General features: G+C 43.9%; 1 protein-coding gene across 1 annotated transcript in view; it reads right to left on the bottom strand.

Moving 5' to 3' along the window:
* The window catches only part of LOC126176323 (proton-coupled amino acid transporter-like protein CG1139), a 214,731-nt gene that overhangs the window by 44,858 nt on the left and 157,441 nt on the right, over window positions 1-12,432 (bottom strand). The window contains exon 5 of the mRNA XM_049923473.1: window positions 1,893-2,043. Within this exon, the coding sequence (XP_049779430.1) occupies window positions 1,893-2,043 (151 nt within the window). The remainder of the gene's footprint in view (window positions 1-1,892; window positions 2,044-12,432) is intronic.

The following is a 12,432-nucleotide window of genomic DNA, read 5'->3' as shown; positions in this document are numbered from 1 at the left end:
CCTGCCTATACTAGACTCTTTGGCGCTTCAGTGTGTAACCCACTCCACGCAGCTAAAGCACATCAGCCGCAGCCGCTGCCGAAACCTTGGTTTCTGCAGTACAGATTTTACATTTTGGAACTTTATGCCAACTGACTCTGTCCGCGGAAGCCTACGCAGTTATGTTTGAATAACGCTCAAAATTCCTTTTCGAGTTACATTTTACTGGACGTACCGCCAGAAGAACAGTGAAATCGTAAATCTACGAGGTGCATTCAATTTCTAAGGCCTCCGATTTTTTTTCTCCGGACTGGAAAGAGATAGAAACATGCGCATTGTTTTAAAATGAGGCCGCGTTCATTGTCAATACGTCCCAGAGATGGCAGCACCGTACGGCAGATGGAATTTTACAGCCAGCGGCGAGAATGAGAACTGTTTTAAATACTTAAAATGGCGACGTTTTCCTTACTTGAACAGCGTGCAATCATTCGTTTTCTGAATATGCGTGGTGTGAAACCAATTGAAATTCATCGACAGTTGAAGGAGACATGTGGTGATGGAGTCATGGATGTGTCGAAAGTGCGTTCGTGGGTGCGACAGTTTAATGAAGGCAGAACATCGTGTGACAACAAACCGAAACAACCTCGGGCTCGCACAAGCCGGTCTGACGACATGATCGAGAAAGTGGAGAGAATTGTTTTGGGGGTCGCCGAATAAGTGTTGAACAGATCGCCTCCAGAGTTGGCATTTCTGTGGGTTCTGTGCACACAATCCTGCATGACGACCTGAAAATGCGAAAAGTGTCATCCAGGTGGTTGCCACGAATGCTGACGGACGTCCACACGGCTGCCCGTGTGGCATGTTGCCGAGCAATGTCGACGCGCGACGACAGCATGAATATGACTTTCTTTTCGTCGGTTGTGACAATGGATGAGACGTGGATGTCATTTTTCAATCCAGAAACAAAGCGCCAGTCAGCTCAATGGAAGCACACAGATTCACCGACACCAAATAAATTTCGGGTAACCGCCAGTGCTGAAAAAATGATGGTGTCCATGTTCTGGGACAGCAGGGCGTAATCCTTACCCATTGCGTTCCAAAGGGCACTACGGTAACAGGTGCATCCTACGAAAATGTTTTGAAGAGCAAATTCCTTCCTGCACTGCAACAAAAACGTCCGGGAAGGGCTGCGCGTGTGCTGTTTCCCAATACAATGCACCCGCACATCGAGCTAACGTTACGCAACAGTTTGTTCGTGACAACAACTTTGAAGTGATTCCTCATGCTCCTTACTCACCTGACCTGGCTCCTAGTTACTTTTGGCTTTTTCCAACAATGAAAAACACTCTCCGTGGCCGCACATTCACCAGCTGTGCTGCTATTGCCTCAGCGATTTTCCAGTGGTCAAAACAGACTCCTAAAGAAGCCTTCGCCGCTGCCATGGAATCATGGCGTCAAGGTTGTGAAAAATGTGTACGTCTGCAGGGCGATTACGTCGAGAAGTAACGCCAGTTTCATCGATTTCGGGTGAGTAGTTAATTAGAAAAAAAATCGGAGGCCTTAGAACTTGAATGCACCTCGTAATCCTTTACATTTCCTAGGGGACCTGTCTCTCAACACCAAGGATGTACTTGCCTCCGTTGGACAATACAGGCCGAGATGCAACGACTCTAGTCATATCCTAGACGAGGTGCATAGTCTGTAGCGTAACGTGAAAAAGTGCACGACAGCTAAATGGAGTCATAAACGTCTTTTAGTGTTATGAGGAACAATGTAAGAGGCTATAATGCTAGGCGTCATAAACGCGGGGTCAACATCTAGCTGTCAGATGTCAGCCCTCAGACGACTTGGTGCACTCTTTTCAGCGACAGAGTGGTGGTTTTGCGAGGGCCGGTGGTGGAGTCGCTACTGACCAGCATGTAGACGCAATGGCCGCAGAGCATGCCGATGAGCACCGTGCCGACGAAGCCGACGGCGGTGCCCGCGTTCCGGAAGGCCATCGGCATCGCCAGGATCCCCGAACCCAGGCTGCACTTGAGCAGGTGCATCAGCGCCCCCAGGTCCCTGTGGGCAGACAACGGTCGCAGCCATCAACAAAAACAGAAGACTAGCGTATTTCTCTAATTTCTATTCGCATCGGCATCGTTTCAACGAGGCAGTGTCTCAGCATATCTCGTGATGCCTACCGAGAGCGTTGGGGGAAAAACAATAAGAGAACATTAAACTATGTAAAGAAGAAATGGAAATGACGACTCAACTACAAGTAACAACAAGAAACATACAGCATAGTTATTTTCTTCATTTTACAAATGCTATAGACAGCAAAGTATCGGCTATACAGGTTGGTCCATTGATAGTGACAGGGCCAAATATCTAACGAAATAAGCGTCAAACGAAATAACTACAAAGAACGAAATTCGTCTAGCTTGAAGGGGCGAACCAGATGGCGTTATGGATGGCCCGCTAGATGGCGCTGCCATAGGTCAAACGGATATCAACTGCGTTTTTTTACATAGGAACCCCCATTTTTTATTACATATTCGTGTAGTACGTAAAGAAATATGAATATTTTAGCTGGACCACTTTTTTTGCTTTGTGATAGACGGCGCTGTAATAGTCACAAATGTATAAGTACGTGGTATCACGTAACATTCCGCCAGTGTGGACGGTATTTGCTTCATGATATATTACCCATGTTAAAATGGACCATTTACCAATTGCGGAAAAGGTCGATATCGTGTTGATGTATGGCTATTGTGATCAAAATGCCCAACGGGCGTATGCTATGTATGCTGCTCGGTATCCTGGACGACATCAACCAAGTGTCCGGACCGTTCGCCGGATAGTTACGTTATTAAAGTAAACAGGAAGTGTTCGGCCACATGTGAAACGTCAACCACGACCTGCAACAAATGATGATGCCCAAGTAGGTGTTTTAGTTGCCGTCCCGGCTAATCCACACATCAGTAGCAGACAAATTGCGCGAGAAGCGGGAATCTCAAAAACGTTCGTGTTGAGAATGCTACATCAACATCGATTGCACCCGTACCATGTTTCTACGCTCCAGGAATTGCATGGCGACGACATCGAACGTCGTGTACAGTTCTGCCACTGGGCTCAAGTGAAATTACGGGACGATGACAGATTTTTTGCACGCGTTCTATTTAGCGACGGAACGTCATTCACCAACAGCGGTAACGTAAACCGGCATAATATGCACTATTTGGCAACGGAAAACCAGGATGGCTGCGACAAGTGGAACACTAGCAATCTTGGCGGGTTTATGTATGGTGCGGAATTATGGGAGGAAGGATAACTGGCCCTCATTTTATCGTTGGCAATCTAAATGGTGCAATGTATGCTATTTCCTACGTAATGTTCTACCGATGTTACTACAAGATGTTTCACTGCATGACAGAATGGCGATGTACTTCCAACATGATGGATGTCCGGTAAATAGAGGGCGTGCGGTTGAAGCGGTATTGAATAGCATATTTCATGACAGGTGGATTGATCGTCGAAGCACCATTCTATGGCCCGCACGTTCACCGGATTTGACGTCCCCGGATTTCTTTCTGTGGGGGTTCTAGGCGCTGCAGTCTGGAACCGAGCGACCGCTACGGTCGCAGGTTCGAATCCTGCCTCGGGCATGGATGTGTGTAATGTCATTAGGTTAGTTAGGTTTAATTAGTTCTAAGTTCTAGGCGACTGATGACCTCAGAAGTTAATTCGCATAGTACTCAGAGCCATTTTTTTTCTTTCTGTGGGGAAAGTTGAAGGATATTAGCTGTCGTGATCCACCGACAATGCCTGACAACATACGTCAGCGCATTGTCAATGCATGTGCGAACATTACGGAAGGTTAACTACTCGCTGTTGAGAGAAAGGTCGTTACACGTACTGTCAAATGCATTGAGGTTGGCGGACATCATTTTGAGCATTTATTGCATTAATGTGGTATTTACAGGTAATCACGCTGTAACAGCCTGCGTTCTCAGAAACGATAAGTTCACAAAGGTACATGTATCACATTGGAACAGCCGAAATAAAATGTTCAAACGTACCTACGTTCTGTATTTTAATTTAAAAAACTACCTGTTACCAACTGTTTGTCTAAAATTGTGATCCATATGTTTGCGACTATTACAGTGCCACGTATCACAAAGCGAAAGAAGTGGTCCAACTAAAACATTCATATTTCGTTACGTACTACACGAATATGTAATAAAAAATGGGCGACCTATTAAAAAAAACGCAGTTGATATCCGTTTGACCTATGGCAGCGCCATCTGGCGGGCCAACCATAGCACCATCTGGTTTCCCCCTTCAAGCTAGACGAGTTTCGTTCTTTGTAGTTTTTTAGTTTGACGCTTATTTCGTGAGGTATTTGGCCCGGTCACGAACAATGGACCACCCTGCATACTCATACTAGCTGTGAGAAGAATCTATAAATTCGAGAGGTACGATTTGAAAAATCCAGTTAAAGCCCACATGACGTTGGCTTGACGATTTACTTCATTTTCAGTTCGTTAGTTGCAATCTACTGTTAGTCTCTTATCTAGGCACTAAAACAGTTCATAGGTAACACTGCTTGACAACTGCTTGGACTCTCAGTAAGGAATAAGCTCTCCTCGGCCACTAACGTACATTTATATATGTTAGTCAAGATGGCTACCAAAGACTGGAGGAGTCCTAGGGGAATATTGTCCCACTCCTCTCTCAAGATGGTTTGCAGATATTGTGGCGATCATGGACGGGGCGTTCGTGAAGAAATCGTCTGTCAAGAGTATCCCAGGCATGCGCTACAGAGTTTAGGTGTTGGAAGTACGCAGGGCATTCCATACCTCCAATGTCTTCACTTTTCCAATGTGTCCAACACCTCAGCGGTCCTGCGTGAGCGGGAACTGTCGTCCATAAACAGAAAGTCTGGACCTACAGCACTCCTAAAGAGACGGATGTGATCCAGAAAATTCTGCCATACCGCTGTTCTGTAACGGTACCTAGTGCAAAGATATGCCGCTGGCCATTGAGCATATGCTTTCCCACGCTATAACGCCAAGGCCATACCGACGACGTTCAGGAATATTCTGTGCTGTGTGTTCCACTACTTCTCCACACTACCAGGTGGCCAGAACCACCTTCCACGGGGTTCGTTGGAGAATATCACTCTGGACCACGGTTGGTGATCACAGCCAACATGCACCCTAAACCAAGTGACTTTCTCGACAACTAATTGCTTAAACTGGGATACATTTACAATACTGGCCATTAAAATTGCTACACCACGAAGATGACGTGCTACAGACGCGAAATTTAACCGACAGGAAGAAGATGCTGTGATATGCAAATGATTAGCTTTTCAGAACATTCACACAAGGTTGGCGCCGGTGGCGACACATACAACGTGCTGACATGAGGAAAGTTTCCAACCGATTTCTCATACACAAACAGCAGTTGACCGGAGTTGCCTGGTGAAACGTTGTTGTGATGCCTCGTGTAAGGAGGAGAAATACGTACCATCACGTTTCCGACTTTGATAAAGGTTGGATTGTAGCCTATCGCGATTGCGGTTTATCGTATCACGACATTGCTGCTCGCGTTGGTCGAGATCCAATGACTGTTAGTAGAAAATGCAATCGGTGGGTTCAGGACGGTAATACGGAACGCCGTGCTGGATCCCAACGGCCTCGTATCACTAGCAGTCGAGATGACAGGCATCTTATCCGCATGGCTGTAACCGATCGTGAAGCCACGTCTCGATCCCTGAGTCAACAGATGGGGACGTTTGCAAGACGACAACCATCTGCACGAACAGTTCGACGACGTTTGCAGCAGCATGGACTATCAGCTCGGAGACGACGGCTGCGGTAACCCTTGACGCTGCATCACAGACAGGAGCGCCCGCGATGGTTTAGTCAACGACGAACCTGGCTGCACGAATGACAAAACGTCATTTTTTCGGATGAATCCAGGTTCTGGTTACAGCATCATGATGGTCGCATCCGTGTTTGGCGACATTGCGGTGAACGCACATTGGAAGCGTTTATTCGTCATCGCCATACTGGCGTATCATCCGGCGTGATGGCATGGGGTGCCATTGGTTACACGTCTCGGTCACCTCTTGTTCGCATTGACGGCACTTTGAACAGAGGACATTGCATTTCAGATGTGTTACGACCCGTGGCTCTACCCTTCATTCGATCCCTGCGAAACCCTACATTTCAGCAGGCTAATGCACGACCGCATGTTGCAGGTCCTGTACGGGCCTTTCTGGATACAGAAAATGTTCGACTGCTGCCCTGGCCAGCACATTCTGCAGATCTCTCACCAACTGATGACGTCTGGTCACTAGTGGCCGAGCAACTGGCTCGTCACAATACGCCAATCACTACTGTTGATGAACTGTGATATCGTGTTGAAGCTGCATGGGCAGCTGTACCTGTACACGCCATCCGAGCTCTGTTTGAATCAATGCCCAAGCGTATTAAGGCCGTTATTACAGCCAGAGGTGGTGGTTCTGGTTACTGATTTCTCAGGATCTATGCACCCAAATTGGGTGAAAATGTAATCACATGTCAGTTCTAGTATAATATATTTGTCCAATGAATACCCGTTTATCATCTGCATTCCTTCTTGATGTAGTAATTTTAATGGCCAGTAGTGTAATTATGGTCTGTCATTTCTTGCAGTCTGTCTCTGCATCACATATGCTTGCATTTCGTACAAGGGCCTGTTCTATCTTTACCCTTCTGGTTGTGTGATCCCATACACTTACGCACAGCCATCAATAGTGACGGGGACCGCATTATGAAATGTTCGTGTTTCACGACGGAGTAGCAGAAAGATTCTTCGTGACAACTGATCCTGTTTCGGGAAGTATTGTAGTACTTCTCTGACAAACTATTTGCAGGTGCACATGATAGTCGATCTTTACACCAAGGCTCCATTCCTCTCTTTGCGTTGTTTGATCATTTATGCTGGTTTTGATAGTATTTCACACTCTACATAGTAGCTCGAGAACTATTTTCTATACTGCTGTCGTTAATTTAACCACTACGCAACAACTGTTTAGTGTTTTGAGATCTTTCTTTCTGTATTTTCTCTAACTTTTTCCTTGTTATTAGCACATCGTCTGTGTCAGTAATGCTGCCTCTGATGGTTGTCCTACCGTAAGGCTTGTTCAGTTGTGGCTCTATGACAGATCCCAAAAAGTCTGGGCCACACCCAAAGCCTTGTTGGCAGCCCTCTGTGATGTTTTTTTTCTGTTTTATTGTTGCGCCATTCTGCGCATTAATTTCAGAGGCAATTGTAGGGGCACCTGCGCCAATCAATGTCCTGAACAGATCAGACCGACAAAAAATTATCAAATGCCAGAACTGCCACTATGCATTGATGTGATTGTCGATTGAAGTGCTGAGAATATTCAGTGCGTGATTCACTGCAGCCTTGGTGGATTTCCACTTTTCCACTCCCTAAAACCAGTGGACGCATGGCCACTTGCTGTCTGTGATCTCGCTAGTAGTAATAGTTCCTCAGGCTCGAACAGTGAAACAAATCAGTGTCTGATGCACATAAAACTAATTGCGTCATGGATATAAACCAGTATGGTCTTTAGATCTTCCATTACTTCCCATTATATGCGAATGACAATCACAACTCACTTGAGGTACTTATGCATATACAGTATTGCCTATCATTCCATTACTCACATTACATCCGCATAATACATTACTTGCACAAAAATTATTACCTCAGCGTGTGCGAAAGCGTACTGAATAAAAATGTTGCCAAATGCTACATACTTTTTTTGAACAGTGCTTTACGATGTGCCTCCAATATCATAAAGATCGATTAGTTGTCCTGTTTTCACTAAATGAATGCTTGTTTTTCGTTTATACAAACTCATTTTGCCACCTATGACCACCATACGCAAAAAAGTTATTGTGTCGTCTGATTAAAAATCATTTCCTCATGAAACAGCGTTAATCTTCGCGAATTATCAGCAAGTCTGATCCAAATGTCCTAATAAAAATATTCATTATGGTAAATCATCGAAATTGCGGTCTCAAACGTGGCTACAAAATTGATATCGTGGATGAAAAGAGTGACGCACCCTCTCAAAAATTCCTGTGGTGTTGTAAATAATTGTCACGTCTAAAAACTTCTTACAGCCAGTTCTCTATGCTCATTGATTCCCATGCGTTCGCCGCTGAACAGTTGATGTTTTGAAGCCATATATCCACCATTCAGCTCCTCCAACAACGTTGATGAAAACCTTTTGTCACAGTTGTTTCTGTGCCTTGTGTGGATAGGTGAAATCACTTGCTGCAGAATGACATACGTACTTGCCTCAATCTTTATAACACACCGAGGAAGATACCTGTATGCAACGACTGGTTCAAATGGCTCTAAGCACTATGGGACTTAACATCTGAGGTCATCAGTCCCCTAGAACTTAGAACGACTTAAACCTAACTAACCTAAGGACATCACACACATCCATGCCCGAGGCATGATTCGAACCTGCGACCGTAGCAGCAGCGTGGTTCCGTACTGAAGCGCCTAGATCCGTTCGGCCACTCCGGCCGGCTGCAACGACTGCCTTAATAAATATATGTCCTACTGTTAATATAGTCTCGTGGCATTTCTTTATTCTCATTGCGACAGAACATATATAGCATTTTATCCATCTTCAGCAATTGTAGTTGTGATATCAAAATAATCTACAACCACTTGTATAAAAGAAATTCAATTTCTTAACCGTTAATAGTTTTGTAACATTGTCATGTCTGCACTTGCGCATACGTCATATGGGGGAAACCACTGGCTTCCCGACCTATGTTTATTAGGACTGTTTGCTTGTTTCATTCCCATCTACCCGTTAGTTTAGCTTGTGCCTGTAATAGCCATACACTCCGTATATACAGAAGGTGGTACTGGTCAGAACAAGGAGGAAAGTGGCCTCGATACAAATCATATCCATCTGTCTACCACAGGTGCTTAATGTGCTTACCACTCATTCTTAAACACTCTCCGGATATTCTGTGCAAATAACCACCAACTCGTTCGAACAAAACAGGCTACTCTCTCATTTGGCCGAATTCATGGGTACATATTCACGTAACATGTGCGTGTTGCCGATGTTTGTGAAAAAAGCAGTTCCTTTAAATGTCCTCATAGTCTAAAAGTGTAAGTGTACCGATATCGATCGTGTACGTAAGGTATCGAATCTACCCTTACTTATCGCTGTCAGGTCAAATTGAACAGATGTGTACGAGGTTGAGCCACGTAACGGGAGAGATGTGGTTTTGGTGCCTCTCCATTTTTGCGCGCATCAATGAGTCAGTCCGGCCTAAGGGAGTCTGCAAGGCAGGTCGCGGGTGCACGCGATAGCATCGAAATGTAACCAGTGAGGAATCAGATTAATTTCGGTTACGTTGAACGGAAACATTAAAGCAACCGTATCGAACCTAAGAGTAATGGCTAACTCGCACGAAATTGTGCGAGTGGAGCTGTGGTGTGAATGCAAATTAGAGAATTTGTCTTTGATCCTAGAGCACAATAAACTGTGTATAACTTCAGTAGATCTTTCCATCATTGTTCTTAATGCGGAATGTATTTTAGGAATACTTGGAGTACGCATAGTGCCTGTTTCAATAGAAGTACAGTTACAGACTTTAATAGTGTGATGCATCTACCTTGACGTAAGTCTTCCCTCTAGTGCTATAATGAACGTCCGATACCAAAAATTCAGACAGCATACAAATCAGGAACAAACTTGCAAGAACCAATACATCTACATCTACATCCATACTTCGCAAGCCACCTGCTGGTGTGTGGCGGAGGGTACTTTGGGTACCTCTATCGGTTCTCCTTTCTATTCCAGTTTCGTATTGTTCGTGGAAAGAAAGATTGTCGGTATGCCTCTGTGTGGGATCTAATCTCTCTGATTTTATCCTCATGGCCTCTTCGCGAGATCAACGTAGGAGGGAGCAATATACTGCTTGACTCCTCGGTGAAGGTATGTTAATACTGGGTGAGACTTAAAAAACATTTAAAGGATTAATGTCAAGTGAATGGAGAATCCAGGCTACTGGACCTTTTCGACCAGTCGATTGCTTATTAAAAGTATCCAGTCTTGAGAAAGATAGACGCCAGGTTTACTGAGAGAATATTAAGAAACTTTCATTCAGCTGCGAAACAGGTAGCTGCCAAAACTGTATTTAGACCAATATTGAACATTTTCTTCAGTCTGGAAACAAGTTACATTGATTGCAGTGATATTCAAATAAGAACTGCACAATCCTGTATTGGTTTAATTAGACCACGTGCAAGTGTCACAGAAGTGGTCTACTGGCTATATTTGGACATATTACAAGAGGCACATTGTGACTTATAAAGGCCCACATTGGATACGACTCAAGAAACACACGAGTAGCATCCACCCCCTACCCTTTCTTGTCTATTCCATTCAAGGATAATCAGCATGTTATGTGGCAGTTTATCCTCAAAGTGTCACGTCACATATTGTATAACGTAATATACACATCCCAATAATCAATGTAGTTGATACTTAACTCTGCATCATAACTGCAGACAATATTCAATACTGCCACTGACTGCTCTGCTAACTGATTCTCCTCTTCCTTCCTATTATTACGGTGAGGGGGGCCTGTTATTTTCTGCAACTCTGAGAGCTCGTTCTAGCTGGATCGCACAATGAGGAAGATTACTTAAAAGGACCAGAAAAGGGTCATAAACATGTTAGAGGCTGAAAGCTGTCCACTTGAGCAGGTAGGAAATACAGAATTTGCTTGTCCCATCTCAGAACAGAACGCGACTCAGGGGCCGGCGAATGTGCCATACTGCGCGAGACACTAGAAGAAATCCTTCTGGAAAGATAACATGTGAAGCCAGGTGTAGCCGCTAGAATGGGGAGGTGTGAGAGTGGTTATTTGTCTGTGGTCATGCCATGAAAAAATGTTCATTTAAAATCCTAGTAACTGTCATTCTGATTGGCTCATAATAATTGTTGTAGAAGGTGCATGTTCCTCATGCTGCTGGGAGTTTGATGAAAACGTGCTTGCTGTTTACGTGTCACACAGAAGGATGTCTTCATACGGTCTAGCAACCCCTTGTAGCATATATGATACATATGCTCAAATGATGTTCCTACACAATGTGTGCCGTTTTTTTATAAAAGCGCCCATTGTATCGTATTCGAAACACTCCACAAAACAAGCAGGCACCCTACCCGTAGTTCTCAGAATGACGACTAGGTGTCAGAAGCAGTCAGTAACAAGTGTGTTTTGGACGAGTAACCATCAATTCAAGAAAGAAAGGTTAGTATTGCTAATTCATCGTTTATTTGCTTCTAAGGAAGTACTAAAATATTGTTAATAGTTCCCTGACTATAATTCTATCAAAGAAAGTGACGTGAAAGGCGATTTTACTTCTGAAGAATCGTATTTTAGTAGATGTATCATATTTGATACCCTGGGTCTCCTTGACTACATTTCATATGCCTGTGAGCAAATGGCGGTCGGCTGCATTTTATATTGTTCATTCGTTGTTTCAACGTTACTTTTAGTGCGCATTTCACAACTTTAGTAATGGGATAGGCATTTCTAATCCTTTCTATACAAATAAAACTTCGCAAACATGATTTAAAAATCAGAATCTAAATATTATTGACAGCTCAGCTTCCGGATGAGGTCTTTGACGCTAATTTTTCTAACACTGATGACGACGATGATGATAATGATGGTGATAATGCTGAAGTTCACATTCAGGGATCGCAACTGACAGCATCTGAAGAAGAAGATGAAGTGTCACATAGTGAAGGTTCAGTAGTGCCAACACAAGCTTATGAAACTCCATCGCCTAGAGATCCAACACAACGCTGGCATCACAGAACAGAGTACATAACGTTTTTAGTAGTTTTAATAGGCATTATTACAAAACAATCGTTTTTAAGTAATATTGTCCTTCTATTATAGATTTTCGCCCAGTATCTCAACTGCCACGACGTCAACATCATCAAGTTCTGATGTAGAATCTGCCAGTACAGGAGTTAGGAAATCGTTTGAATGTTTTAATAAGTATTTCAATGAAGATTTCTTCAGTAATATGGCAGAAAAAAAACATGAAGCACGTTTCATCACATGAAAAATCTCTCAACACCACCCCAGATGAGATCAAGAAATACTGGGCTGCAAGTATTGTGATTTCACTTCTTGGTTTTCCTAAGCTTCGGATGTGCTGGCAACAGCGTACTAGATATCAAATGGTTGCTGGAAACGTCAGCAGAGATTGTTTCTACTGCCTTAGAGTATCTCTCAATGTTGTTGATGACTATGTTGTCAGTGACAACGAAAAAACAACTGACAGATACTGGAAAGTAAGACCAATGTGTCAATGATTAGAAAAGCGTGTCTGCAACATACTCGTCCA

Source organism: Schistocerca cancellata, chromosome 3 (assembly GCF_023864275.1).
Source record: "Schistocerca cancellata isolate TAMUIC-IGC-003103 chromosome 3, iqSchCanc2.1, whole genome shotgun sequence".
Classification (NCBI taxonomy): domain Eukaryota; kingdom Metazoa; phylum Arthropoda; class Insecta; order Orthoptera; family Acrididae; genus Schistocerca; species Schistocerca cancellata.
The sequence above is the reverse complement of the archived record's forward strand: the minus strand, read 5'-3'. Positions and strand labels throughout refer to the sequence as shown.